The 26,762-nt window shown below is 37.9% G+C and overlaps 1 protein-coding gene across 3 annotated transcripts in view; it reads left to right on the top strand.

Moving 5' to 3' along the window:
- Positions 1 to 26,762, top strand: part of Ctps (CTP synthase) — a 126,966-nt gene that overhangs the window by 55,797 nt on the left and 44,407 nt on the right. For 2 of the 3 annotated variants that reach the window (XM_083111339.1, XM_083111338.1), the window contains exons 8-11: positions 1,016 to 1,148; positions 5,460 to 5,548; positions 15,854 to 15,991; positions 22,263 to 22,423. In XM_083111339.1, coding sequence (XP_082967465.1) covers positions 1,016 to 1,148; positions 5,460 to 5,548; positions 15,854 to 15,991; positions 22,263 to 22,423 — 521 coding nt within the window. Of the gene's footprint in view, positions 1 to 1,015; positions 1,149 to 5,459; positions 5,549 to 15,853; positions 15,992 to 22,262; positions 22,424 to 25,336; positions 25,478 to 26,762 lie in introns of those variants that run through there. The other variant, XM_083111340.1, reaches the window with a different exon arrangement.

Here is a 26,762-nt window from a genome sequence, read left to right as displayed (position 1 = left end):
CTTCCCACTGGTGTCTTCACACAGCTCTGGTTGGCCTTGTATGTGCTCTGCACTCTACACACTATCTCTTCCTAGACTCCTTTCTCTCTTAGAGCCTTCCAAATCTTTGTTGAACAAGAGTCAGTTCACTCTAATACACTTACGATTCATTTTTCCACACAGTTTTAGTTCGCAATTTATTTTGCCACCTGCCTGGTAGCTTCATCAGGTATGTACTGAGTGAGGAAGGTACCAGATAGGTGGCATAATTGATTGCAACAAAAACTGTTCAGAAAAATTAACCATAAGTTTATTAGAGTGAACTACCTCTACCGCCAAACGGATATCTTTAGATACAATGTAAAACAAGAATCTATCCTAACAATGTACAAGTTTCTTTTTCTTCTAACATTTTAATATACAGTAGAACCCCAATTTTACGTTCCCGGATTGTTCATTTTCCCGCATTGTACATTCAATCTTGACAGTCCCAACATAGCATTTTAAGTTTCTTCAGCTTGGTCCCTTTGAAAATGTAAAATCAAGGTTCCACTGCACATCTATTAAGTGGCATTTTCTGAAATAGAGCAAGAGGTGAACTTGCTTATGTATGTACTGGATCATAGCCAGGAACTTGTAAACAAGGAGAAAGAGAGAGTTATGTAAATATACTATATTTAAGAGTAGCTGGATGGTACCATTATTGCCTGATTGCCATAGGTCGTAAGTGCATGGTAGGTCGTAAGCAGTGTAAGGTTTGTTATTTTTACTACTACACTTTAGTAGTATGAACCTTCAGTAGTTCGCTGTCAATTGGTTACTATTGCCAAACTTTACATGGATGCTTCATAATAAATATCAGAAATGTAAATTTAAAAAAAAAGGAATATAAAAGATTATGAACAGAGAAAACTGATCTCGGGTCAGTCACACTCCCACCCAACACCCACCTGAATCTCCAATTGGTACATGAGTGTTATGCAAAACTTTGTCTTCTTTTCCTGTATTAAAATTGTTTGTTCTATTTTTTCTATAGGCTTGACAATTTGAGAAAGGAGCTGAATATTGCATTGGTTGGGAAGTACACTCAGTTGGAAGACTCATATGCATCAGTTACAAAAGCTTTGAAACATGCATCTGTGGCAGCTGGATATAAACTTAATTTACAGGTAATTTTTTTTATAATAATGCCAAAAGACATTTCATTGTTCTTTTGTTTTTATAAACATCTTGCTAGCATTTTTATAATGCAAAATTTAGTATTTTTATTACTTATGCTTCTTTTATCATCCAAATCTTAACAGTTTAATCTGGCTGAAAAAAAATAGCACTACCACCCCCCACCCCCACTCTCATGTGAAATATTTTAAAGTATTATCTTTGCTTCATGGACCTTTTTCAATGTTTATATGTTGACATGCAACTATACAGTGGTGAGGTTAACTTAGAAAGTTCAATTTATACACAAGTAGGTTAATTATCTCTAGACCTACAGTTCAATGTGGAATTCTAACCACCATGTGATTTCAATATAAAACTTCGTGGATTGAGTGAACAAATCTTCTGGTTGAATGATATGTTTTATAAGCCAGTTTATTTATCTGTGTCTTAATGGAAGTGAAAGTAATGACTGACAGTCACATTGGTAGCTGAGTGCATTGAGCAGTCAACCTGTGATCTTGACACACCAAAGGTTGCAGGTTCAAGTCCAAGCTTGGACATTGGAGTTAATTATGAGCATCCTTTTATTAATTTCATATAATCATCATTCATTCTTAATTCTGCAATTAGTCCAAATTAGCAAAAAGTAACTTAAAACAATGGAAAAATACAAGCGAAAATTAAAAATTTGCAGTGAAGTCCAACATTTGAGTGGCTCATCCATTTTTATCAGGAAAGTTTGTGAACTGAAAGGTCAATATGATACCAATTTGATGAAACATTAAATAAGGTATAACTTACACGACATGCCATCATTTCACTAAGTAATTAAGACCAGTTTTGGCATGTACTTAGTGTTTTCCTCAATCTTTCTAACTTTTTATCTAACTGCTTGCTCATTCAAAATGCTTGCTACTTACTGACTGAATGTTTTGAAGGTGAACTGTGTGCTATAGTACGACTCACAGACATACCCACTTCAACCTTCCATTGGTTCTAAGTGGATACGTTTGCTTGTGCAGCTGTATGGAACAAATTCTCGTTTATATTTGACTGATCCACATGACTTGTTCCTGCTGATAGGCAGAATTCATTTTAATTTAGATACAAAGTTAAGATAGTGTTCTAATGCTTATACTTGAAATTTCTGATACTTGATATCAGATGGCATGCGTATGAATATTTGCTTTGATTATTTGATAGAAGTGTGAAATTCAAACTTTGGATGTGTTGTATTCAAATTAAATACAATTGAATTACTGTCAATCATTAATTATTTAAGTCAGTTAAATAGCATGTTGTTCTGAAAATGATAGAACATTATTAATGTAATTGAATACCCTTCCTTACATGGGTTGGGTCATGTTGTTCAACTGACAAAAGGAGTGAGGGTTCTTAATCTGTCAAAGGGGTACCCAGCTGGAGGAAATATGACATGTAGCCTTGTAATCAGGGGTTACAATGGAAGCACATTGCAAAGTGGATCCCACTTTGAACTGTGGTCCAGTCTTGATTAGTCTTTGAGCATAAAGTAGACACAAAAGAATAACAAACTTGGAATAAGGTATAAACCTCCCATGCCACCTTATGAAAGAAAACCACCGAAGTACACCAGGTAAGGTAAAGGTAAAGTTCTCTGCATATAGCACCGTGCTATAAAGGCACATTTAGGGGATGTGGTGCTAGGGTCCCACACATTCTCGATCTCGTCCATTTTGGAGGTCATGTGATGAGCACCATGCTCTGGCAACCTTTACCCCCCAAGGTACCCATTGATTTGAGGCTGGGTGAGCCCCAGAGCAGCTTGCTTTATACAGGAACAAGGCCGGAAAAATTCTGACCTTAGTTCACCCACCCTGGGAATCGAACCTGGGTCTCCTGCATGGAAGTCAGACACTGTACCGACTAGGCCACCATGACTCTACCACCAAATTACTGATTAATCACACAGACCAAATTTTCCATAGAAAGTATATCTAAGTAGACACATGTAATGGTTACCCTAGTGCCACCGCAGTAAGATACCACCCATTCAAAATATGATTCACCTGCTTCCTTTCTCCCCCTGACAACACTGCAGGCAACTAAAAGATCAACTCTAGCTTTGAATGGAGAATTGTGAAGTATATCTGTAATTACTCGTGCAACAAATAGTTGACAATTTAACAGTTTGCTGGCATAAAATAAATAATATTCCACTGCACACACTATGAACTTGTTCACAAGTTAGCAAATTCTACATTGGCGGTGCTTTAAATAATCAAATATCGTGACCATGGTCTGGGAACATCATCAGCTGTTAGAAGTGGGTTCAAATTCCTGGCAGTGTTATATGCGAACTGACTAAATCTAGTAGCAGCAGCTGATTGAGCTGCTGGAATGTCCTTCACTTGTTATCTCAACTTTATCTATTTATTTTTGGTAATAACTAATGATGTCACCAAGTAATTCTCAAAATGGCAGTTCAGAATATTAAGCCTCAGCTGGACCTTTGACTGACGCAAGCTTTTTTTTTTTTTCTGAAAAATTTCATGTGCTCAGAATTCCTTCTAGATCATACACTTGATGTCTAGATATTCACAATAGTATTGTGGCAGGAGCGTATATTCTAGGCTAGCTAGGCTATCTGCGAAGCCTGAAGTCTAGAGAATAAAATACAGGAGGAAAATCGGTCAGAAATTGTAAATAATAATATATCAGTGAGATCATGATTCTGGAGTTGGCAAAGTGATTTCTTATGAGTTGGTAATCTGATTTCCTATGAGTTTGGCAACATGATTTCTATGAGTTTGGTAACCTGATTTCTTATGAGTTGGCAACCTAATTTCTTAGGAGTTGGTAAATGTATTTCTATTCATAAACTAGGACCACATGACATAGTGAGATAGCCCAGATATGGACTCAGTATATGCCACTGTATTGTTGCTATGTAAGACTATTAAAATATTGAGAATATACATAACAGTTGGGCTGAAAAGTTCGTAGGCTAACATAGTAAAAAATATTTTTTTGACAAAATTCGATTTTATTATTCAATATAGTTGCCTTCGAGGGTGATACGATTATAGCGGTCATACAATTTTTCGATGCCATTTTTATAGTACGATTTCTCTTTAGCCTCAAAATAGGCCTCAGTTTCGGCAATTACCTCTTCATCAGTGCTAAATTTCTTTCCAGCGAGCATTCTTTTAAGGTCTGCAAACAGGAAAAAGTCACTGGGGGCCAGATCTGGAGAATATGGTGGATGGGGAAGCAATTTTATTACGGTTGAATATCGCTAAACATTGCTCCGAATCATCAAAACGTTGTTGCTTTTGATCGATTGTGAGCACACGCGGCACCCATTTTGCACACAGCTTTCACATGTTCAAATATTCATGCACAATATGTCCAACACGTTCCTTTGATATTTTTAAAGTCTCAGCTATCTCGATCAACTTCACTTTACGATCATTTAAAATTATTTTGTGGACTTTTTTGATGTTTTCGTCGGTAACAGCCTCTTTGGGACGTCCACTGCGTGCATCGTCTTCGATGCTCATTTCGCCTCGTTTAAATTTAGCACCCCACTTCTCAACGGTTGATTTTCCTGGTGCAGAGTCCGAATAATGTTTATCAAGCCAAGCCTTGGCTTCAACAGTATTTTTTTTCGCCAAAAAGCAATGCTTTATTAAGACACAAAATTCTTTTTTATCCATTTTTTCACAATAACAAAAGCTGCTTCACTCACAATGCTATATCTCACGAACTAATTATCCGGCAGCTGTGAAATTTATAAACGTATCTTTTGAAGGTTAGTACTAAGTAAAAATCACATGGATTTAATTCTAGTAACGCCATCTATGAGTCAACCTACGAACTTTTCAGCCCAACTGTTACAACAGAAAAAGCAAACTTCGCAACAACAGAAAAAGCAAACTTCGCAAACATTCATGTGAATACTTCAGAAAAAATTCTAAGCATATGTAATATTTCAGATTATGGAATATCATAGCAATTTTTTTAAAGGAGTGCAATTTTTTAAAAAAAATGCTTTGCTGGCATCCACCAAAAGTCATTATTATTCTGACTTAACAGCTTTTTGTATTATTATTAAATTGTTATTAAATTAGATTACACACTTTATTACTTTTACAGTACCTCGTGCTCAAGGGAACTTGAGTTCTGTTCTAGGTGGAGGCACATTTCACTGATTCAGATTCAAATTTAAATAGTGTCTTCCACCCTGATTAGCCCCTTGTGCGTGTATATAATATGCTTAAAATATTTACAGTGTGCTTGATTCACATTCATTTTAATGGTTGTATTCACCTTTACAGTTTATTGAGGCAGCAAAGTTAGAAGATGAAACCAAAATGAAGGAACCAGTGGCCTACCACGAGGCATGGCAACATCTCTGCAAGAGTGAGTAAGTATATTTTCAATGTAAGGTTCATTTCAGTGGAAATGTATGCAATGTACAATTTACAAAGGTTTCAGGTACTTGTTAGTGTCAAATTTCTGATTAACATGTGAGTGTAAAGTTTTACCTTGGTTCTTGTTAGGCCAACCACATCCAGATCCGACAGGACACAACACGGCACGATGAGTCACAAAGCAATGCAACACGACAAGCCACAAAGCGACATGGTGATTCACAAAGTGACACGGCGATGTTACGTGCCTGAACAGCCGAACCCAATGATCGACATAGGAAGAATTAGTTGGCGGAAGCAACAATAGGTGGCAGCGTGATGAAAAAGCGGAAAGTAAATCGATTGATGAAATTAGAGGAGACAGAAAGTGATTATATTAAACAAAACAAATGAAATATAATGAGTACAGATTAAACCATTGTAAATATAAAATAAGGAACATAAAATAATAAAAAGTAAAGTAGAAAAAGTAAAGTTCTCCCTTGTGCTTAGCACCACGCCATGAAGGCGTATACGGGGTGGGGGGTAACGCCCCGCACTTTCTTGATCCAGTCATGAGTGGAGGTGATGTGATCAGCATCACGCCCCTGACCACCTTTACCCCCCAGGGTTTCCCCCAGGTACCCATGTTATTTGATGCTAGAAATTATAATGATTAACAATGAATTAGACATGTAGGAGAGTAAGGAAGTCAAGATGTCTATTCGAATCAGTGTCTTTTATCTCTGGCGAGGAGGAAGAATTAGATGATCCTTTCTACATAAGAATAGTACAAGGTAACCAAAAAAGTTCTTGTTGTTCTAGATAAACAAAGAGCAATACAGTGGGCAGTACGTACCTTTAGGTTTCGAAGTAATCTCCATCATCATCCAACACCTTTTGCCAACGTTCCTGCAGCTGCACAATACCCTGGTGATAAAACTCGGCGGGCTTGGATGCAAAGAAGTCCGTGAGTCTCCCTCATTTGTGAAGATCTCCCACGGAGGTTGTTGTCGAGGGAATGAAACAGGTGGTAATCTGTTGATGCAAGGTCCGGTGAATATGGGGGATGGCACAGTGTCTCCCAGCCAAGTTGCTGAAAGGTCTCCTGGGTCCTCTTTGCCACATGTGGCTTGGCATTGTCGTGCAGGAACAGCACACCCTTGCGATTCACCAATGCCGGCTGCTTCTGCCACAATGCACGGTGCACCCTTTGCAACTGCTGAGAGTAGAGGTCAGCAGTGATGGTCTAACCAGGTGGAAGGAGCTCGTAATGCACCACTTGCCGACAATTCCACCATACAGAGAGCATAACCTTTCGTGGGTGCAGAGGTGGTCTTGAGGTGTGAGGAACAGGGTCACGTGGCGACAACCAATGTCTGGTACGCTTGGGAGTGTCATAGAGGACCCACTTTTCTTGGCTGCCGACAATGTGTGCTGTAGCTCGTTGTTCCTCGTTGGCTGCCGACAATGTGTGCTGTCACTCGTTGTTCCTTGTTGGCTGCCGACAATGTGTAGGGTACCCACTTGCTTAACTTGTATGACTTCCCTATCCATTGGCTAGCAAATGTACTAGGGTGAAAATTTGTTTCATTAACTGCCGATTGAGACCAAAATGAGCGCAATAGGTCAAAAAGTCGTGACTGCGTAGCAGTTAAAAGACAAGCATGTACATGGATACCTCCAAGAATCATTAAAATGAAACAAAAAAATTACAAACCACAACATTTTTATTCAGAATCAGCCATATCTAGTAGACGTACATCTTTTTCAAAATAGGCACCATTGACAGCTAAGCAAGCATCCATTATGCTCCTGCCACTTTGTGAATGTCTTTGAAAATTCGTTGTTAGGTAGAGAACTGAAGAAAACTTGAGCTGCGGTGATTACTTCTTTGTTCGTCATGAAATGATGACCACGTAAAGCAGCCTTTAAAAGTGGAAATAGCCAAAAGTCGCAGGTTGCATGGTCCAGGCTGTATGCTGGAAAATTTCTATTTTTCTCTTCATCGCGTAATCCAGAAATACGAGGGTGGTTTGAAAAGTTCTCAGAATGGAATAGAAAGAAACGACTTACAAGAGTGATTTTTTTATATTTTTCAATGTAGTCTCCCTGTACACTAATGCACTTGGTCCAGCGATGTTCCAATGCCTTGATCCCATCTCAAAAATTAGATTCCTCCAGGCCTGTGAAATACGTGTCAACTTCAGCTATTAGTTCTTCCTTTGAGGAGAATCTCCGTCCACCGAGGAAACTTTTGAGTTTGGGGAAAAGATGGAAGTCTGAGGGAGTCAAATCAGGTGAATAAGGCAACAATTCGTAACCAAGTTCATGAATTTTGCCATGGCAACGACACTTGTGTGAGGGCGTGCATTGTCCTGATGCAAGATGATTTTCTTTCTTGCCAAACCTGGCCTCTTCTCCCGTATCTTATGCTTTAGTTGGTCGAGGAGATTAGCGTAGTATTGTCCCGTAATTGTTTGACCAGTGGGAAGATAATCGATCAACAGAATCCCTTTCGCATCCCAAAACACTGACGCCTACCTTTCCGGCCGACCGTATTGCCTTTGCTTTCTTTGGTGGTGGTGAATCAACATGTTTCCACTGCTTTGACTGTTGTTTTGTCTCTGGGGTATAGTAGTGGACCCACGTTTCATCTGTCGTCACAAACCGGCGCAAAAATCTGTTTGGTTTCTCTTAAAACGAGTCAAACATTGTTCAGAAATGTCCACTCTGATGCGTTTATGGTCCTGTGTTAAAAGTCGCGGCACCCATCTTGCAGATAATTTTCTCATATCCAATTCAACTGTTAAAATATGATACGCCCGTTCGGATGACATTCCTATAGCTTCAGCAATTTCACGCACTTTCAGTCGGCGATCCTCCATGACCAATTTATGCACTTTTTCAATAATTTCTGGGGTAGTAGCACATTTTGGGCGACCACTACGTGGATCATCTTCTAAGCTGTCCCGACCAAATTTAAACTCGTTTGTTCACTTTGCAACAGTTGAATATGAAGGAGCAGAGTCCCCCAGTGTGTTCAGAAAATCGGCATGAATTTCCTTTGCTTTCATACCTTTCTTTACGAAGTACTTAATCACCGCTCGAATCTCGATTTTTTCCATCTTCACAAAGCACTGCACGGGAACAACTACAAAGTGACGTCCGCACCACAGATCTCTACCCAGAACACTGACGTGCCACGTGTTTATTAATAAAGGATTGCCTATTACTATGCGGGAACCTCGTTGTCCTAGCACTGACATCTGGTGGTGATTCCGAGAACTTTTCAAACCACCCTCGTACCTGTGCGGTATGCAGGTGTACGTTATCATGGTGCAATATGAAGGAGTTCTTCAAATGCGGCCTCTTTTTTACTAAGTGCTGGCGCAGAGTCACAATGACTCCTTGGTAATACTGTGGCTCTACTCAGTCTGTCTTGATCGGCATATGCCTGTTGAAACAGTGCATATGTTTCCGTATCTCTTTTCCCTAAACGCCAACAAAATTTTATGGCATGTCTCTGTTCATATTGAATACTCATCGCGAAAAGCAATGTTATACAGAAAAACCTAGAGGGGTAAACTAAACACGTTCCACGTAAATCAACACAGCTGCTCACTAACGTGGTTTCGCAACATGTGACAACTTGCTACGGAAACAGAATGAGTCATCCTACATGACACAACTAGTGCCGAAACCATAGGCAGTGTTGCCAAGCCAGGAAAAAATCTGTCTCACCTTCTCTGCGACAGCCTTTGTAGAAATATTTAACCATTGTATAGAAGAAAATAAGAAATAGATGATCCTTCTAAAGAAGAATAGAAGAAATAGATGATCCTTCTATAGAAGAAATGAAGAAATAGAGGATCCTTCTACAGAAGAAATAGAAGAAGTAGATGATTCTTCTATAGAAGAAAAGAAGAAATACCAGGTGTGCCAGTTAATAATTCTTAATTGATCCAAAAGAAAAGAAGTGTATCTAGGGAGAAAGGTAACAAATGCTTTATTCAAAGTATGTGCCATCGCTAGCTATACATTTTGCCCATCTGGCCGTCAAATTGTGGATGCCCTACCAGAAAAATCGTTCACATTTTGAGGTGATCCAGTCAGCAAGCCATTGTTCGACATCTTCGTAATTTTTGAAGTGTTGCTGGGAAAGTGAGTGAGACATCGATGAAAACAAGTGGTAGTCCGAATGGGCTAAGTCTGGTGTGTATGGCAGGTGGGGCAAGAATTCCCAGCCAAGTGAAGAAATGGTGTCTCTGATGCCTTTCACTGTGTGTGATGAGCATTGTCGTGCTGCAAAATCCCTTTTCCGTGTCTTGTCATCCAATCTGGATCTTTCCCATGGCATGAAGACGATCAGATATGGTTTGGCGACCAACATTTAACTTCTCTGCCAGTTGTTTTTGCGTTTGCGTATCGTCTTCGTCCAACAGTGCTTGCAATTTGGCATCTTGGAATTTTTTCGGCTGGTCCGGACGATCTTTGTCTTTCAAGTTGAAATCACCACTTTTGAATTGTCGAAACCAACGCACACATGCGTCTTGTGTTAGGACATTGTCACCGTACGTTTCCACAAGGATACGATGGCTTTCGCTCACGCTTTTCTTTTGATTGATTCTTTGCACATCCACGGCATTTTGATAGGTACTGTCCTGGCAACACACTGACGTAACAGTTGAGACTGTGCACCAACCCTTGCTTCCAGCGCCATCCTGCGATGAAATTAAGAATTATTAACCAGCACACCTGGTAATTAATCCTAGAATAGAAGAAGATGTTAACCTTTCCCAAAGAAGAAATAGTTAACCACTCCATAGAAGGAAGAAGAAGTAGCCTACCTCTTTTCCTACAAGAAGAATATAATTTTTGTATTGAGAATTTAAGCATATAATATTTGAAATTTTGAAGGTTTCAGAATATATATTCTCATTTTTATATCCATTGGCATATATATATATATCTCTGCTTTCTGATTTACATTCCAAAGAAAGGGACCCATAACACTTGAGATTTGCCGTGGTATACAGAAGCTGTGAACCTAAAGTGTGACATACTTGAAGGCACGTAGCATCGAGTCATTTTGTTAGTTAGCTAAAATCTGATTGCAGATTTTGTCCATGTACACAATAGGTCTAGGTGTGTGTTTTATTATTTGTGAAGCAGGTTAACAATACATAACATTTTACAGCAGAATTAATGTATCATTTTATATATTGTGAATAGAGTCAGTTTTTAATATCTCAAAATACGACTTAATATCTTCATACAGATACAAAAGGTAGTAGCATCTTGCTTTAGCCTTCAATTAAACCTTAATTCATAGGTCAAATAACAATACATGAGCTATTTAGCATATTTTCTAAGGGCAACATTAATATGGTCATCCAGATTTTCTGTTTCAGCGATCTCCTGTGTTAGAATATAATCAGGTTTAATTTGCAATTAAATAAAAATATTGTTGCCATGATACTGTCCCCCAGTGTGGAGATTTTGGCCTGAAGTTTCCGGTCTGTAACTAGATGCCTGTAGCTGATTTGAATGGATTTGCTAGGGCCTCCCTGATGGTGCAGTGGTAGTGTTGTTGCCTTGTAATCAAGGGGTCCCGGGTTCAATAATACCCGGTGGAGGCTCAAGTGGTTTGGATCCCACTTTAAACTGTAGGTCCAGTCCTGATCAGCCTTACTGTACATAAAGTGGACTTAACAACAAATCAATCAATCAATGAATGGATTCGCGCATGCGCAGATCATTTTGTCGCAAGCTGCTCCTTGCAATACCAAATTCCCCAGACATTCACAAACTGTCGCAAAGTGACTCGAGGCGACTTGAGTCAAATGTTTCGTCCGGTGTGCGGCCAGCTATAAGTTCCTCATGTTAAACCTTCCCTGAGTCGGTTTGCAACAAAAATGACTTGTTGTATCTGATCCGGTGTGCGGCTGGCCTAAAGTTCATTTCTTGTTAATTAATAACTTTTGATGACTAAAAATGTACAAATTAGGGATGGGCGGATATGAAATTTTGACCAATACCGATATAAAATTTGGCGATACCTATCATTTATATTCTACCGATTCGATATAAATTTGCAGATGGTCCTTGAAGAACCTGAATAGTTTTTTAACCTCTTTAATAAATGTTTGTTTCCAGGTGACTGTCGTACAAAAGAATTTAGACATTTACTTTCTTTTAATAAAGTAGGGCATGGAGATTATCCATAAAAATTATAACAAATGGGATAATTTTGCACCAAATTATAAGATATTTATAGATATATCAGATCGGTAAAATAATCTGTAATTTTACCAATACACTATATAGCCAAAAGTCACGGGACACGTAAGTGACCGTGGCGGTAGTGTCATGGTCTGGAGCTGTTTTTCCTGGTTTGGGCTCGGGCCATTAGTTTTGGTCAATGGCAACATGAACAGTGGTGTTTACGAGAACATTTTAGACAATAGCATACTGCCCACACTGTGTTAACAGTTTGGAATGGGCCATTTTCTCTATCAGCACAACAGTGCCCCTGACCATAAAGCAGGGTCCATTGCATCGTTGTTTGAAGGCAATCAGGTGGATGTGCTCAGGTGGCCCGCTCAGAGCCCCGACTGGAACACCATAGAACATCTTTGGGATGAACTGGAATGTCCGTTGCGTGCCAGACCCACTCGGACCGAAAACTACCCATGAACTATTCACAAGGATACAGGACGAATGGGGAAAAAATCCACCAGCAATATACCAGCACGTAGTGGAAAGCCTGCCCCGAAGAGTAAATGCTGTAATAGCGAAGGGAGGTCTGGCATCTTATTAGTTTCCTGGCTCGTGTCTTTGGAGTGAACAGCATAGAGTGTCCGGTGACTTTTGGCTATGTAGTGTACGCCGATATGCCTATATCGGCCAATACCGATAGAGTACCGATAAATCTGTCCCATGTGAATCATTTAAGGTCATAATAACAATGCCTATCTCAAGAATAGAAATGAATATTAGAAAGGGTTATTTTAAATATCACTAGTAAAATAAATGTTTTGATTGTATTAAACAGGAAAATTGTGGATTTTGTTAGGAAAGTGTGTAAATTTGCACTACTTTTGTTAACTGGGAAATATGATATTGTCATTGGAAAATTTGAACTTTGTAGTGTTTTAGTAGTTTCAATTACAATAATATTCATAAAGAACAAGTCAAATGTTATTTATACAGTTGTTTTCAGAAAGGTTTTAAGATATAAACACTAGCTGGGCCTAAGTAATTGTTTTCTTCACAGTATTTCAGTTCTTTAAAATGATTGTTGTCATGTGATGAAAGAAGCATGGATGGTATACTTTCAGTTTGCAACCAGTGATTGTCCATTCTTTTACATAGCATCAACCTTGTTGTTCCAGAACATTCTGTGTTTCAACTCACAGTGTGGCTCAGAAAGCTCTGTGTTCATGTCACAGCCAGAGTATGGCTATGTTTTGAATTGTGTGAATAGGTAATCTGAATATGTAATTGGGATGGGTGCAATAGAACAACTTGACAAATCAAAAGTTTAGAAAAATTAAATGTGATTGTAACCAACGGATACAGTGAAAATAGTAAAACACAATAAAATATCCAAGAAGAGTTAAAGCTGATAATTTTCATTCCTAGGGCTAGAATTTTTATGACCTAAAATTTTCATGAATGTGCCCCAAGTATGACCTTACAATTAGGCCAACACAGAAGATGTACTACACTACATAGTAGTTTAGGGTTACACCTAGAGTACTGCATCGGACCACTTTCGCTCGCTCAAACTCGTTCGAATCTCCCACGCTCGAGTGTGCTACGCTCGAACGTACCGCACTCGTAGTGGAATGATTGGCATTGTCCCGTATTTCAGAGCCTGATAAGCGACACTGTCAACCTAAAATCCAAACATGGAATGAAACCACTTTATGCAATTACAATTCTAAATAATAATTTCATACATTATGTAAGACTCAAGTACATCACATACGAAAGTATGCAATATCTAGAGACCGAAACGTAAAATGGATACACATGCTGACAGACCTGCTAAGCAATTACAAATATCGTATCACAGTGCAACAAGTATGTTTACATCATTGTTCACTTACCGAAATAATAAAATGCAGTTATAACATTCAATTGAGCATCATTTCAATGTCAAAATAATCGTAGCAACATGAAATGTCAGTTTAGGTAGTTTCAGCCCATGATGATGATCACTACCATAGACAAATTACGGAAATACTTGTACTAATAGGGTTCGAGAGTTCGGTCGTTTTTTGCTTGAGCGGAAGAACTATCAATTCTGTGTGCCATCTAGCGTTGTCCGTGTGAACTATTTGCCGCTTGAGCGAAAAGCACTCATTGCAGCACTCTAGTTACACCCATAGTACACATTTCACAGCAAGAGGGGAGGAAGACACTATTCATGGGTTTCCAGAAAAGAAAAGAAATGCAAGATATGCAGCCTCGTGCAATATTAGTAGAGGCACATAATTTTGGTAAATAAAAAAGCAAAATTTCGGTATAAAAAGGGAGTCAATTTGAGGTTCAAAAGCGGTAAATAAAATGTTGGTGTTATATCGGTGAAAAATTGAATGAAAAGTGATATATAAAAGGACATTTTGGTTTTAAAATTGTGAATATAATCCTAAATTGGATTTGAAAACTACACTTATTACACAAAATTAACATTTCACTTCTAATAGCACATTTATGTACAGTAGAGTCCCGTTTATGCGACATTCCGTATTATCCTACATATCACCGGAAAAAAAATCATCATTCGGCAACAAGTACTGCAAGTTGCGAGCATAAGTGTAGTCTATTTATAGTTTTTCCTGACTCTACCCCATGGCTGTACTGTTGTAAAACATGATTACTGTATTAGGTTTGCAATGTGTAAAATTATAACATTAATTTGATGTTTAATAGGCTTTTTCTTAACACCTTTCTATTATCCAACATTTTCGCTTACCCGACATTCTGCCTGCCCGTTTATGTCGGATAAGCGAGACTCTACTGTAGTTACCAGAGTATTAAGTTTATCTGAAGGTGTCACGTCGGTAAATAAACTGTGTTTAAGAGTTTATTTCACATTTTGCACTTCATTTCGCATTATTTCATGACACAACATGGTAACAAAATGCATCTCACACCTTCCAAACACATTAAAAATTAACTCTACAATGTGTTTTTTGACATTTTGTTTTTTCGTCAAAAACGAAATATGTATGCCCCTAAATATTAGCATTAAAGGAACTGCACTTGCCTCACTGTACAGCCGCCACTCTTCCTATCCTATCTTCCCTAGAGGATTGAACAACATGAGTGAGCATGCAAGAATGAAGGAGAACCACTTCTGAAATAGCTAAATGTTTGAAACTTTAAACAGTGAAAATATGCTGATTACGACAAAAAAAATAATAAAAAAAAAATGGTTGATATATGCACACTGTGTGCTAACAAAATACCTTAATTTGTTTCTTCATAGCATGCAAATGAGAAGGAAACACTTGCCAGACACTCGAAAAGTTTATATTTTGATGGCTGCATCTTCAGTTGAAGATAAAGAGATGGCAGAAATGGAAATGTGTTCGATCTGCAAAGTTGTCAGGTCCAGAGCAGAATACAGTTGGTGAGGAAAACCATGCTTCTCCCACTAGGCTTGTTGAAAATTGTGAGGGGAGGGGGTAGTGTGATGAGAAGGGGTTTGGATGTGGGGATTGTTTGGGGAAGTTACTGAGTGACCTTATTCAGCCTAGGGATGTGGCTGATATGTAGGCCCTCTCTCATCTTTTCAATACTAAGGTGTTGGTGGATGAAGGGGTATTGTGGACCAGGAGGTTGGAGGGACATTTGAAATCAACCAGAAACATCTTTCCAGACAAGCCTTGAGTTGTTTTCAAACACCCCCTTCCCTCCTGCCAACCTCCAAAACATCCTGGTTCACAATAGCTCTTTACCCCACAATACCCCCTGCTCGCAAATGCAACCACCCCATTCTCAACACTCCAGGCAAATGTATACCTTCCACCCAAAAGGAAGGTGCCACTCCTTCAGCATCATCTATATTCTTACCTGCAACATCTTTGTTGGCTTTTACCACTCCTCCACCCAGAGCCTGAACTATATTGCTGTTGCAGAATCAATCTTCAACCCAACAGAGAGCTAATCAGTTCCTCCACATTATTAGTTTATTGGTAACAAGAATTTGAAGTATTTATTTTCATTAGTGTTTTAAAAAATGTGAAATTTTAATGGAATATCAACGAAGTCTATTTATTACTGTTTGTTTTTCCATCCTTTAGTGGTGTAATAGTTCCAGGAGGATTTGGTAAACGTGGTTTGGAAGGGAAGATTGTAGCCTGTGAGTGGTGCAGAAAGACATTGAAACCATTTTTAGGGATATGTCTTGGACTGCAAGCTGCTGTCGTAGAATTTGCTAGGTAAGGATCCTGCTTCACTTTTTATCTTAATAAATATAATTTATGTTTTTTAAATTATATTCTTTTAAAATAGAATGGTTATTGTCAGGGCTCGAAAAATGCCAGGTCGCCTTGGCGACTGTGATAATTTGCTGTATTATGTATGAAATTTTGAAGATTCTTCATTCTTTATTTCCCTGGGCAAGGTTCAGCCTGAGGCTGTTCTACCACCTAACCCGTGTCATGGCGTATGGCCAATATTTAAGCACATGTTGCGTGCATCTGTTGACAAAATTTCGACCTGCTAGTGTTGCCATTTACGGAGGATATGTCCTAAAAATGGCACTTTTTCACCACTCAACCCATAAAATCGCCAGTCACAAATCTCTCAAATGGATGAGGCTTTATAATGGAGGAAACCCGGTGTAAATATCTGTTACGGTCCCCCGAATTTCAATGGGAAAAACAAAAATCTGGAGTTTGTCCCCTCTTCTCCCGCTATTTGGGAAGAAGGTGCGAACTTTAGTAATCTTTTCAAAGAATGTACATTTCTCAATAGAATGAAACATGTTTCATATTCTTGGGTGCCATACAAGTTGAATAATAAGCCAAAATGTGATTTTTGTTTGTTACGAAAAATAGGTAATTTGAATTTTTGGAGGAAAATTGTTATAACTCGGGCACTATGGGAGCAATCTACTTCGGATAAGCTTTGTTTTGCAGCTAAAACATCATAGTATGCAACCGTGTACAATTCAGAATGCCGAACCGAGGAAGGGGGGTTTGGGGGCATGACCACCGAATTTCAATGAAAAAAAAACAACATAAAAATCTGGAGTTTGTCCCCTCTTCTCCTGCTATTTTGGGGAGAATGCGCAAACCTTAGTATTTTCTTCAAAGAATGGACGTTTCCAAAGAGATTGAAACATGTTTCATGTTCCTGGGTGCCATACAAGTTGAATAATGAGCCAAAATGTGAAACACTGTTCGGAAATGTGGCATGGATATGTTGCGGAGAGGGTGAGTAGGGGGGGAGCTTGGTCATTAATATGAATTCCCAGGCTTGCTTCAGACCTGTGTCAGAGTTTTCACCCAAACATAAGAGTAAGAAGGTCCAAAAAGCACATTCATTTCGTAATCAGCACCATGATACCATATGGTATCATCGGGCCAGTACGACCTTACTCTGATGATACCATATGGTATCATCGGGGGAGTAAAGGTTAAGCCTCTAAATATTACATGGAAAATGCATTGAATTATCATTTTTTCTTGTCCGTATTCGAGTAGTAAGGGGACTTGTCAACAGATGGTGGAGATAAGAGTGGGTGGGGCCGTCCAATAGTTGTCTGACGTCATAGTAAGGCATTTTGTTGGGCAAACTGAAGGAACATGGAAACAAATGGGTTCTATTGATATATACGATTTTTGTCAAATATCACCACCCGACAAAGTATCTTACTACAACATGCGACAGAAATTGCATGGACTGCAACATCCAACAAAAATCGCATGCATAAACAAGAAGAGCTTTAGACTGCAAATATGCTGGCTGCTGGAATTTTATTACTCTTCTGGCTCACTTCACCTTATTTAATGTAGAAGTGCTTACGAACGTTTTCTTTTGTCACCCTGACGTATTACTGGTTTCGCACAAGTTAACATAAATTTACAATGACATTGCACTATTCTTAAATATCAAGAAGAATCGATCCAAACGGGATATATATTGAATACTATCACGAAAAAGTGAAACATAAATCTGCATTGGTGAACGTTATAAAAATTGGCAAGTGCATGCTCCCAACCTCAAATTTACTGCAACACTAGTATTGCAATGAAATTAACACCATTCTCTGTCCTGTCTGTTTAAACTTGTGAGAGATTGTCATTAATCTCTCATTGAGTGAAGTTAATGTCCAATATTATGAAATAAATATAATAAATACGTAAATATTTTAATACTTGAATGATTCAATCATAAAAGCAAATCACTTTCTTCAAGATTTTGACTTTTCTCTGCCAGCCCTGCTAAATTTTCACTTTCCATGTACTGATTTATACGAGGGGTGGCCAGAAAGTAATTTCCGATTAGTAGGGACATCGATTTTTCGCAAACACCAAAACCGTGAAAAATGATAATTGCTGCGAATTTATGTTTATGAATGTGCAATGATGTCTGGACACATTTTTCACCCGTTCGAAATATCGAAATAATGCGAATTTGGCATAAAATGTGAATTGTTGGTGTTTTTAGCATTTTTTTAAAAAGAAATGTCCTAAAACAACGAAAAAATCCATGAAATCCAACATTCTTGTCTTTTCTAGGCCAATTTTTTTATACATAGAACATGCTAGTTTTCCAACATTTCACTCAAGAGTCAACTATAGAGTTATACATACATGGAATAATTTTGACAGCAACATTAAATCATGTATTTCCCACGATTTTTTCAACTTCTATCAAAACTATTTGCGTCACAGAGCAAAGTAGCATGGTTCTAACAGGAGATTGAGTACGTATCTACCGTCACACGGGAACCACATCTTCGTATTTGTTGCACAAGATATATTTTGAATTACCTAGCTAAGTGCGCACCATCGGCATTTGTTGAGCGAGTAATAATGGAGCTCAGTAGTTAGGGCGTCTGACTACTATGCAAGAGACCTGGGGTCGATCCCCTGCAGGGGAGAACAGGGATGTTTTCCACCTATTCAAACTGCTCCGGCTCCCAGACACCATCATATGATACCTTGAGGAAACTTTGAGGGATAAAGGTAGTCAGGAGCGTGGTGCTGATCACATCACCCCCACCTTCAGCCGTGATCAAGAAAGTGTATACGAGGGTCACTATTTATATTTTGAAAAAACAGGAATTTGGCATTGAAAACTGCTGTATTGTTTTTCGAAGTATTCTCCTTTATGGTCAGTACACTTTTGCATTCGTTCGAACCATTTGTCAAAGCAGTTTTTCCAATCTTCTTGAGACACCTCCATAATATGGTTTTTGAACGCATCAACGGCGTCTTCCGCTGACGAAAATCGTTGTCCACGCAATCTATTCTTGACATTCGGGAACAAGAAGAAGTCATTGGGTGCCAAATCAAGACTGTACGGCAGATGACCCATCAATTCGATTTTTTGACTGTTCATAAAGTCGGTTGTTAGATGAGATGTGTGACAGCGGGCATTGTCTTGATGAAGAATGATCCGACGGCATTTGTTTGTTTTCCGTATTTGACTGAATACCTCTGTCAAACAAATTGTTGTGTACCGTTCAGAGTTAACCGTTCTAAGTTCCTCTAAAGGCACAGTTGTCACATGACCAGTTTTCCCGAAAAAAAAACAGGCGACCATTTGTTTCGATGTTCTTCGAGCGCAAACAACTTTTGTTGGATTGGGCATCTTGAAACACCCATACAGTCGACTGCTGTTTACGTTCCAGCTCATATGCATATATCCATGATTCGTCACCTGTTACAATCTTATATACGTCTTTTGAAGCACCATGATTGTATTTATTGAGCATTTGTTTGCACCAATTGACGCGAGCGTCTTTTTGAGTTTTTGTCAAATAGTGTGGGATCCAACGAGAACATACCTTTCTCACAGCTAAATGATCATGTAATATTTTATATATGCTGGTGGAACTAATGCCTATGGTTGCCTCAATCTCCCAGTATGTCACATGACGATCTTGCAGTATTAGTTTTTGCACAGCATCAATGTTTTTTTGAACAACAACTGATTTTGGACGACCTTCGCGAATCTCGTCGGTGAGCGAATGGCGGCCAGGATTAAATTCGTTATACCAGCGTTTCACAGTGGCAAAGGATGGGGCTTCATCGCCAAATGTGGAAGTAAGTTGATCGATGCACTCTTGTCTTGATAATCCACGTCGAAAACTGTAAAAAATCATCGCACGAAAATGTTCACGAGTTAATTCCATTTTATTGTTGTCGCGCAATCTCCAAGGCAACATAAACAACACAAATGAAGCTATTGACAAAACATTTGAAGTACGTTATGGTCAATAATGCCAGACGATTCCGTGCAAACATCAAATCGCGCCTAACTTCAATCAGTGTTGCCAAGGCTCAAAATATAAATAGTGACCCTCGTACACCTTCATGGCAAAGTGCAGGGGAGCACTTTACTTTTACTTCCTCAAAAATCTGTTCCAACATATCATACTGTCACGAAAATACGTAGACCATGTGACCTACAATTTAAAATAATAGTTTAAAAGCACAGTGGTGTATTAAGTTTCGGTATATTTGGCAGATAAATATTCTAAAACAAAAACGCGAAATTTTGGAATCGTAACGTAAACACTAACATGTCAAAAAAAACATAATGCCAATTTTTGGTGCCATAATATATCGGTATCTGTCACGGGAGATTGATTGATTTTAATTTTTTGGGTGCGTCGCCACTTATGGTCATTATGCACCCTTCAGTATATACATGGAAAATTCCATTATCTAATATCCTTACCTTAAAATTAAAAAAGGGGTATGGAAAATAACATTCCCAAAATAACTTTCAAGATATCAAACTCTCACGAAGAGGCGTAAGCCATGTGACTTACAATTTGAAACAGTAGTTTAAAAACACCATGAAGGTATAATTTCAGATATTTGCCTGAAAATGAGCTAAAATGAAAATGTGAATTTTGGGAAAATAACACCCTATCGTAAAAAATAAAACTAAGAAAATACACAAGTTTGAAAAGAAATAACAAAATATCAAAGTCCCTACCGATTAGGCATAAATTAAACATGAATATCAGTTGTAATTTATTGCATTAGTAACAGTGAGTCTTAACCTAATTTTCGGCATAATCACCATCGTTGTTCTGGCATTTGTCGCAGCATGGCACTAAATTTTGTATGCCAATGGTATATGTGTCTGACAGCAAAGACTGGAACTATCTCTACCACAGTGTAGCTGTCAAATCCTTGCCCTGCCAGAAACCTCTTCAGTTAAACAAAGAAATGAAAGTCGGTACATTCAAGGCCAGTGTTGTACAGGGAGTGGTCCAAGATCTCTCACCTGAAGTGATGCAAAGGGCCCGTGTGTACTCATCTGTATGGGGTTGTGCACTTTCGATTGGCCTTCCTTGAATTGTCTGCACCATCATCTGACCATACTATCACTCATGACGTCTGGTCTGCATACCTCACACGATTGCTGGTGGCTCTGTGTCAAATTCTGAGCGTGCAATGTAGGCTTCATTGCAGTCGGTGGGAGACTGTATGAGAGCTGCAATATTTAACCTAGAACTGTCCTAAAACGGCTGCATTGCAACTGTACCAGATTACAGCTACATGGCACTTCTTCCTGCCTGCATGTGTGTGTGTCTATCTCTGCCCACTAGTGCTGCGTATACGCACCATTGGAGCTTTTTTCAGGACGCCCCTCATATATGAACTTTCAGAAGCTGTTATTAACAGAGTGTTCCTGTTTTAAGCTGTGGTTACCTAAATCAGGTATCTATACAATGCAATTCTATAAATTCCTTGCGTTAAATTTATAATACCTACATACCCTTTTCGTCAGCAATAATGGTAAAACTGCATGTTGTCAGTTTCACAGTACTTCACTTGGATATACTGTACTGAAGCAGAAATACCATTGATAATGTAAGGAAATATGACACTTTATTTTGTTCGATTGAATTGTTTCACTTATATGCAAGAGTTAAGTTGTTTGCTTTACAGAGAAGAGAGAAGTAGCTTTATGCATTGAAAAATGAGTCTGCACTCATGGTTCTTGCAAGCAGAGGGTTTCAAACCTCAGTGAAAATATCAGCATATAATATCGAGAATGTATAAGGAGACTGATAAATTACAAATTGTATTTCTTAATCAATCACTCTTCACTCTTATCTCATTTAGTCGTAACTTTAATAATAATCAAGTATTTTATTTTAAACTTACTGCGTTTGACAAAATTCCGTAATCCTTCCCTAGCTTGTGAATTGTAATAATTTTCCAAATTCACTATTTTGCAGTTTGAATTCAAATCATAGAGAATAGAGAAATTAAGTCAATTTCATAGAAGATAATATTGGTATTTAACAAAACCATACGTGGATCTGTATGAGTTTATTATTTCCATTTGCAAAAACATCGATTTAGTTTAGTTTGTAGTTGTCAGGGAAAAATGTAAATTTTGTCCTGGAAAACCTGGAAAAGTCAGGGAATTTCATGTCTGCTTGTTTGTAACCACCCTGCACCAAGGTTTATTTGATGCGAGTGCAATGGTATAATATTTATTTCTTTGCAGACATGTCCTGGACTACAAGGATGCTAATTCAACAGAGATTGACGCAGAAACCCAACATCCTGTTGTGATTGATATGCCTGAGCACAATCCTGGTAACATGGGTGGAACAATGAGGCTAGGAAAGAGACAAACTGTGATGACCTCCAACAACTCACTTCTCAGTAAGTGCTCGTAATGTAAATACAACAGCATATGATTTCCTTCCTTCCTTTTTTTTTCTTCTTAAACTTCTGTACAAATCATTATTTTATAACAAGGGAGGTATGTCAAAAAACAGATTTGTGACGAGTTGTTCAATACTTCCAAAAAGTTGCCTTTATCAGTTCTGATGAAGGATAAGAAAACATTATTAGCGAAATAAGTTTGAAATATTTGCTAAAATTTCACTAAATTTAGGAACTTTTTCACTGGTCATCTGTGGCACCTTGTGAGCTATAACTGGTTGGTTCATGCATAAATAGACATGTTTTCATCTTATTTAGGCCCTTCAGAGTTGATTCATGCCCTTGACAAATTATGTTCGATTGCCGAACAAATGGGACAATTGATGAAAATGGCAAAGAAATCGCTGTCCCAGTGAGACAGAGAGACCGAGACTGGTAGCATCGCACCATGCAGCATACAACAGGATGTATGCAGTGTCCAGGGGTGTGGGTGGAGACTTTCCACTGAGAATTCCTTCCAAATTGTTAGGGAGGGAGAGAGGTAGATAGCTCTATTCTTGGTGACTGGTCACAGATGATGACTAAAATAGAAAGAAATCAAAGCTTATTGTTGCAGGCAGCTGTAAATAGAAAGTACAGTTGCACTTAAATGTTATTTTTTCTTTAACTACAATAATTTAAACTACCAAATATCTGGTTGTGGTGAATTATTCAATTACTTATATAAGTATGTGGATCTCTTAAAATCTAAATTTAGAGTTTATTTACTGACACGACACTTTCTGAAGTCAGAATTATCCTGAGAGTTATGCAATTCACGGAATGTTGATCAATTCTGCTGTAAATATTTGAGAAGCGAAAATGGACCCCTCTATACAGGAGTAAACTTAATATTCTGGTAACATCATAAATGTGCTGTTAGAAGGGATATGTTTATTTTGTGTAGTAAGAGCAGTTCTTGAATCAAATTTGGGATTAAATTCACACTCTTAAAACTAAAATGTAATTTTATACACTGCTTTTTCAGGGTGGCGAGAGACCTTGAAAAGTCAGGGAATTAGCGAGGTCAAAAAAAGTCAGGGAATTTTGTCTTGATTGACAAATAGTTCTCTGTTGAACTATAGATGTTATGTGATGCAATGAACCTGCCAGACATTTGATTTTGAAGTTGTAATAAGCACGGCACTTAAACGGGAAATCATCTTGCCAGTCTTTGGCGTAAACTTTTAGGTCTATTATGCATTGCACACAACCACGGTGCCAGAAACAAATATGGTAGGTGAGGAGGTGAGGGAGGAGAAATTTCTAGTGAGGCAGACACATTTGATGAACCTCTAAATGTCACATTTCAAATGTATTGACATTTTTTTTCTTGTCTATTGGAACTATAAGGGGTAGGACCTGTTGACCAGAAGGGTGCACCCACTCGGGCCCCGTCGGAGAGATGTCCAACACCATAGTACGGCCCCAACCTGAATTTTTTGTTGTATGCCGTGGAACGACATTTGATCCACCGAATATTTAGGCTGCATTCATGCATGTGATTTTTGTCTGATAAATCTGACTAATGAAAAGATTCTTTCAGGCTATTGACCAGGTGGGTTGTGGAAAAGATTCTAAGCTTTCGAAAGCTTGGAATCTTTTTCACAACTCACCTGGTTGATAGCCTGAGAGAATTATTTCATCATTCGTCACCAGGAAAGCTCCAAGACTTACTTTGTGAATTTTGGGTAATAGATAGAAGGTGGGGGTGCAGGGATTATCAGGAATTAACATGGCTGTGATAGGGGCTGTCAGGCCTTCAGGGGGCCACAGCTGTGGATGAAGTCCTGGATTTTTTTGAGGTGTTCGGAGGATAGGTCAACTGTGGTGAGTTTTATCTGGTTTTAGATTCTCGAGTGCCTGTTATTATTTAATTACTCTGTTCTCTTATTAATGTGTGTTTAATCCTTAAATGCTGGGGCTGGTTTCCTTGATGTAACCCTTAGTGCTGAGAGCATTTTCAAGCTGGAAATTTGAAATTCACCAAGCTTTGAATAATATTTTTGTATCTTGGAAACTATGAATGATACCTTGTTTTGTTCAGTAAAGATTTTGAAGTTTGTCAGACCCCTTTGTAGGCAACAGCAGGGCGTAATGCTTCAAAACAGTACCAGCATACTTTGCCACATGTGTGTGTGATACATGTAATAAAAATCACACAGTTGTTTCTGATACTTTTGCAGAAAAAAGTATTTTCCAATATAAAAAAACAAGTCCATTGTCAAGCATGAAGTTTGAAATTATCCAAGATTGAATATAGAGCTTCCCAGATGGTGTAGAGGTAACGTTGTCGTCTTGTAATCAAGGGGTCCCGGGTTTGATACCCAGTGGAGGCACATGGCACAGTTGTTTGGATCCCACTTTAAACTGTAGGTCCAGTTCCGATTAGCCTTCTTGTGCATAAAGTAGACTTAAAACAACAAATCCTTCAATCAATCCAAGATTGAATAATATATTTAATCTTCGAAACTATAAAAAAGTCATTCATTTTTGGACAATGCTGATAGAATGTAGATTATAATTAGTCACATCCTTAAAATTTATACTGAATATGTACATTATTATTGCAATGTGCCAGCAGATATTTATACTAGTAGTAATTTTGCCGTAAATGTTGAACCTTCTTTTCAGTAATCACTAGGTAATTTCTGAGACAGCTCCACTGAAATGGGGAGTGGAAGTCAGTCACCTGTTTGAGTATTCTCATTTTCTGTTACCAACAGTGTTCAAGATTGAACAGAGTTCATACATTCAAGCTTAAGTGAGATGGTGATGAAATTAATATACATAAGATCAATAATAGGGCCTCTACATTATTTAAACATTGTAATACATTATTGATATATGATTTCATGGTTATTACCACAGGTTTCTATGTTCCATTGGAAGTATATTCTATCTGGAAGATGCAAGTAATGTGAAGAATTGTTGAAATATTATACAGGTTTTCCTCTGTACAGAATGGTATGTTAGACCTTGAAGAGTTCCAAGTATCCAGCATGTCTTTCTGGGTTGCTAACTAACACTCGCAATGAAGCAAGTAAATTCTAATGGTTCTCTGCCAAAATTCAAAATACTACTGCTAGTTTAAGTTATTAAACCACGTTCATCATTTATCATTATCTCTCAGATCAAAAATAATTATTCTTCATGTACAGAAGATTCACCTTGATCATCCCCACTCATTAATCTCATGTTCTATATCTTGAAATCTGTTTTATTCTAAAGTATTATACTTGTGTTATTTGTTGCATTATAGAACAAATTAACACTCTTGAAAGAATTTTGTAGTAGTATTTGCTTCCATTTTTTCAACTTGTTGGATGTTCCTCAGTACTTGAGATATTTTTGATTATGTAAAAGCAATAATTTACTATGCCTTTTAGAAGAAAAAAAATTTCATCCTTATAATGTACATCCAAGTGTTTCTCTCCAGTGATTTTTATATTTAACGTTACTAGATAGATATAATCTGCAAATGGATTATTCCATATCAAAGCAACCAAATTTTGGACCTCATAGTTTCATATTTTCATATATATTTTTTTTTTTAATTTGGATCTGCTCATGGAGTGAAAAATAATTCCAAATTTCTGAATTTTGGGGTCAGTAGTTTCATTGTTATTGATGAAAAAAACAAAACATTTTTGCAAATCTTCTGAGAAATAAAAATTGTCTTAACATTGAAACTATTGAACGTACAGATTTGTGGATAATTGCAAAACTCTTTCTAAATGTTGTATATTTCAAAACCCCAAAATATTATTTTAAAAACTATCAAACACCCCTTTAAATTATTTTGTATTTTTTTAATCCATTTATTTCCTACTACCCATTGGAAATGCTCATTTTGTTCATTCCCTGTTTACATATATGTTTCACCTCTGCAACTTCTTTAACTTATGACAAAGACATGTACCAAATAAAAATTATAGTGTTTCCAAATATAAACAATGTATTTTTAGGGAAGATATAATTGTAAATGGCCAATAACACACTAAACATTTCAGCAGGAACAAAGAGTTGAAACTATATAAAAAAGAAGACCTGCTGATTTGCTGTTGGGACATTAAATAGTAGTCCTGTGGAAAAATCAGACAACAAGTGAGGAAGATATGAAATAAAGGGTAAAAAGGAAGGAAGATAGAAAAACAGCATGATAATAACATTAAAAAAAGTAATGGTTTGTCACAGACCTAGGTTTGAGTCTTGGTCAAACCTGCATTTTTTATTGCTTAAATTCCTACATGGTACATCTCCTGTGCATGTCAAATCTTCAGGCAATGTACAGCTC

This window comes from Lepisma saccharinum, chromosome 25 (genome assembly GCF_977018435.1).
Source record: "Lepisma saccharinum chromosome 25, izLepSacc3.1, whole genome shotgun sequence".
Lineage (NCBI taxonomy): Eukaryota > Metazoa > Arthropoda > Insecta > Zygentoma > Lepismatidae > Lepisma > Lepisma saccharinum.
This window is presented reverse-complemented; position numbering and strand designations above follow the sequence as displayed.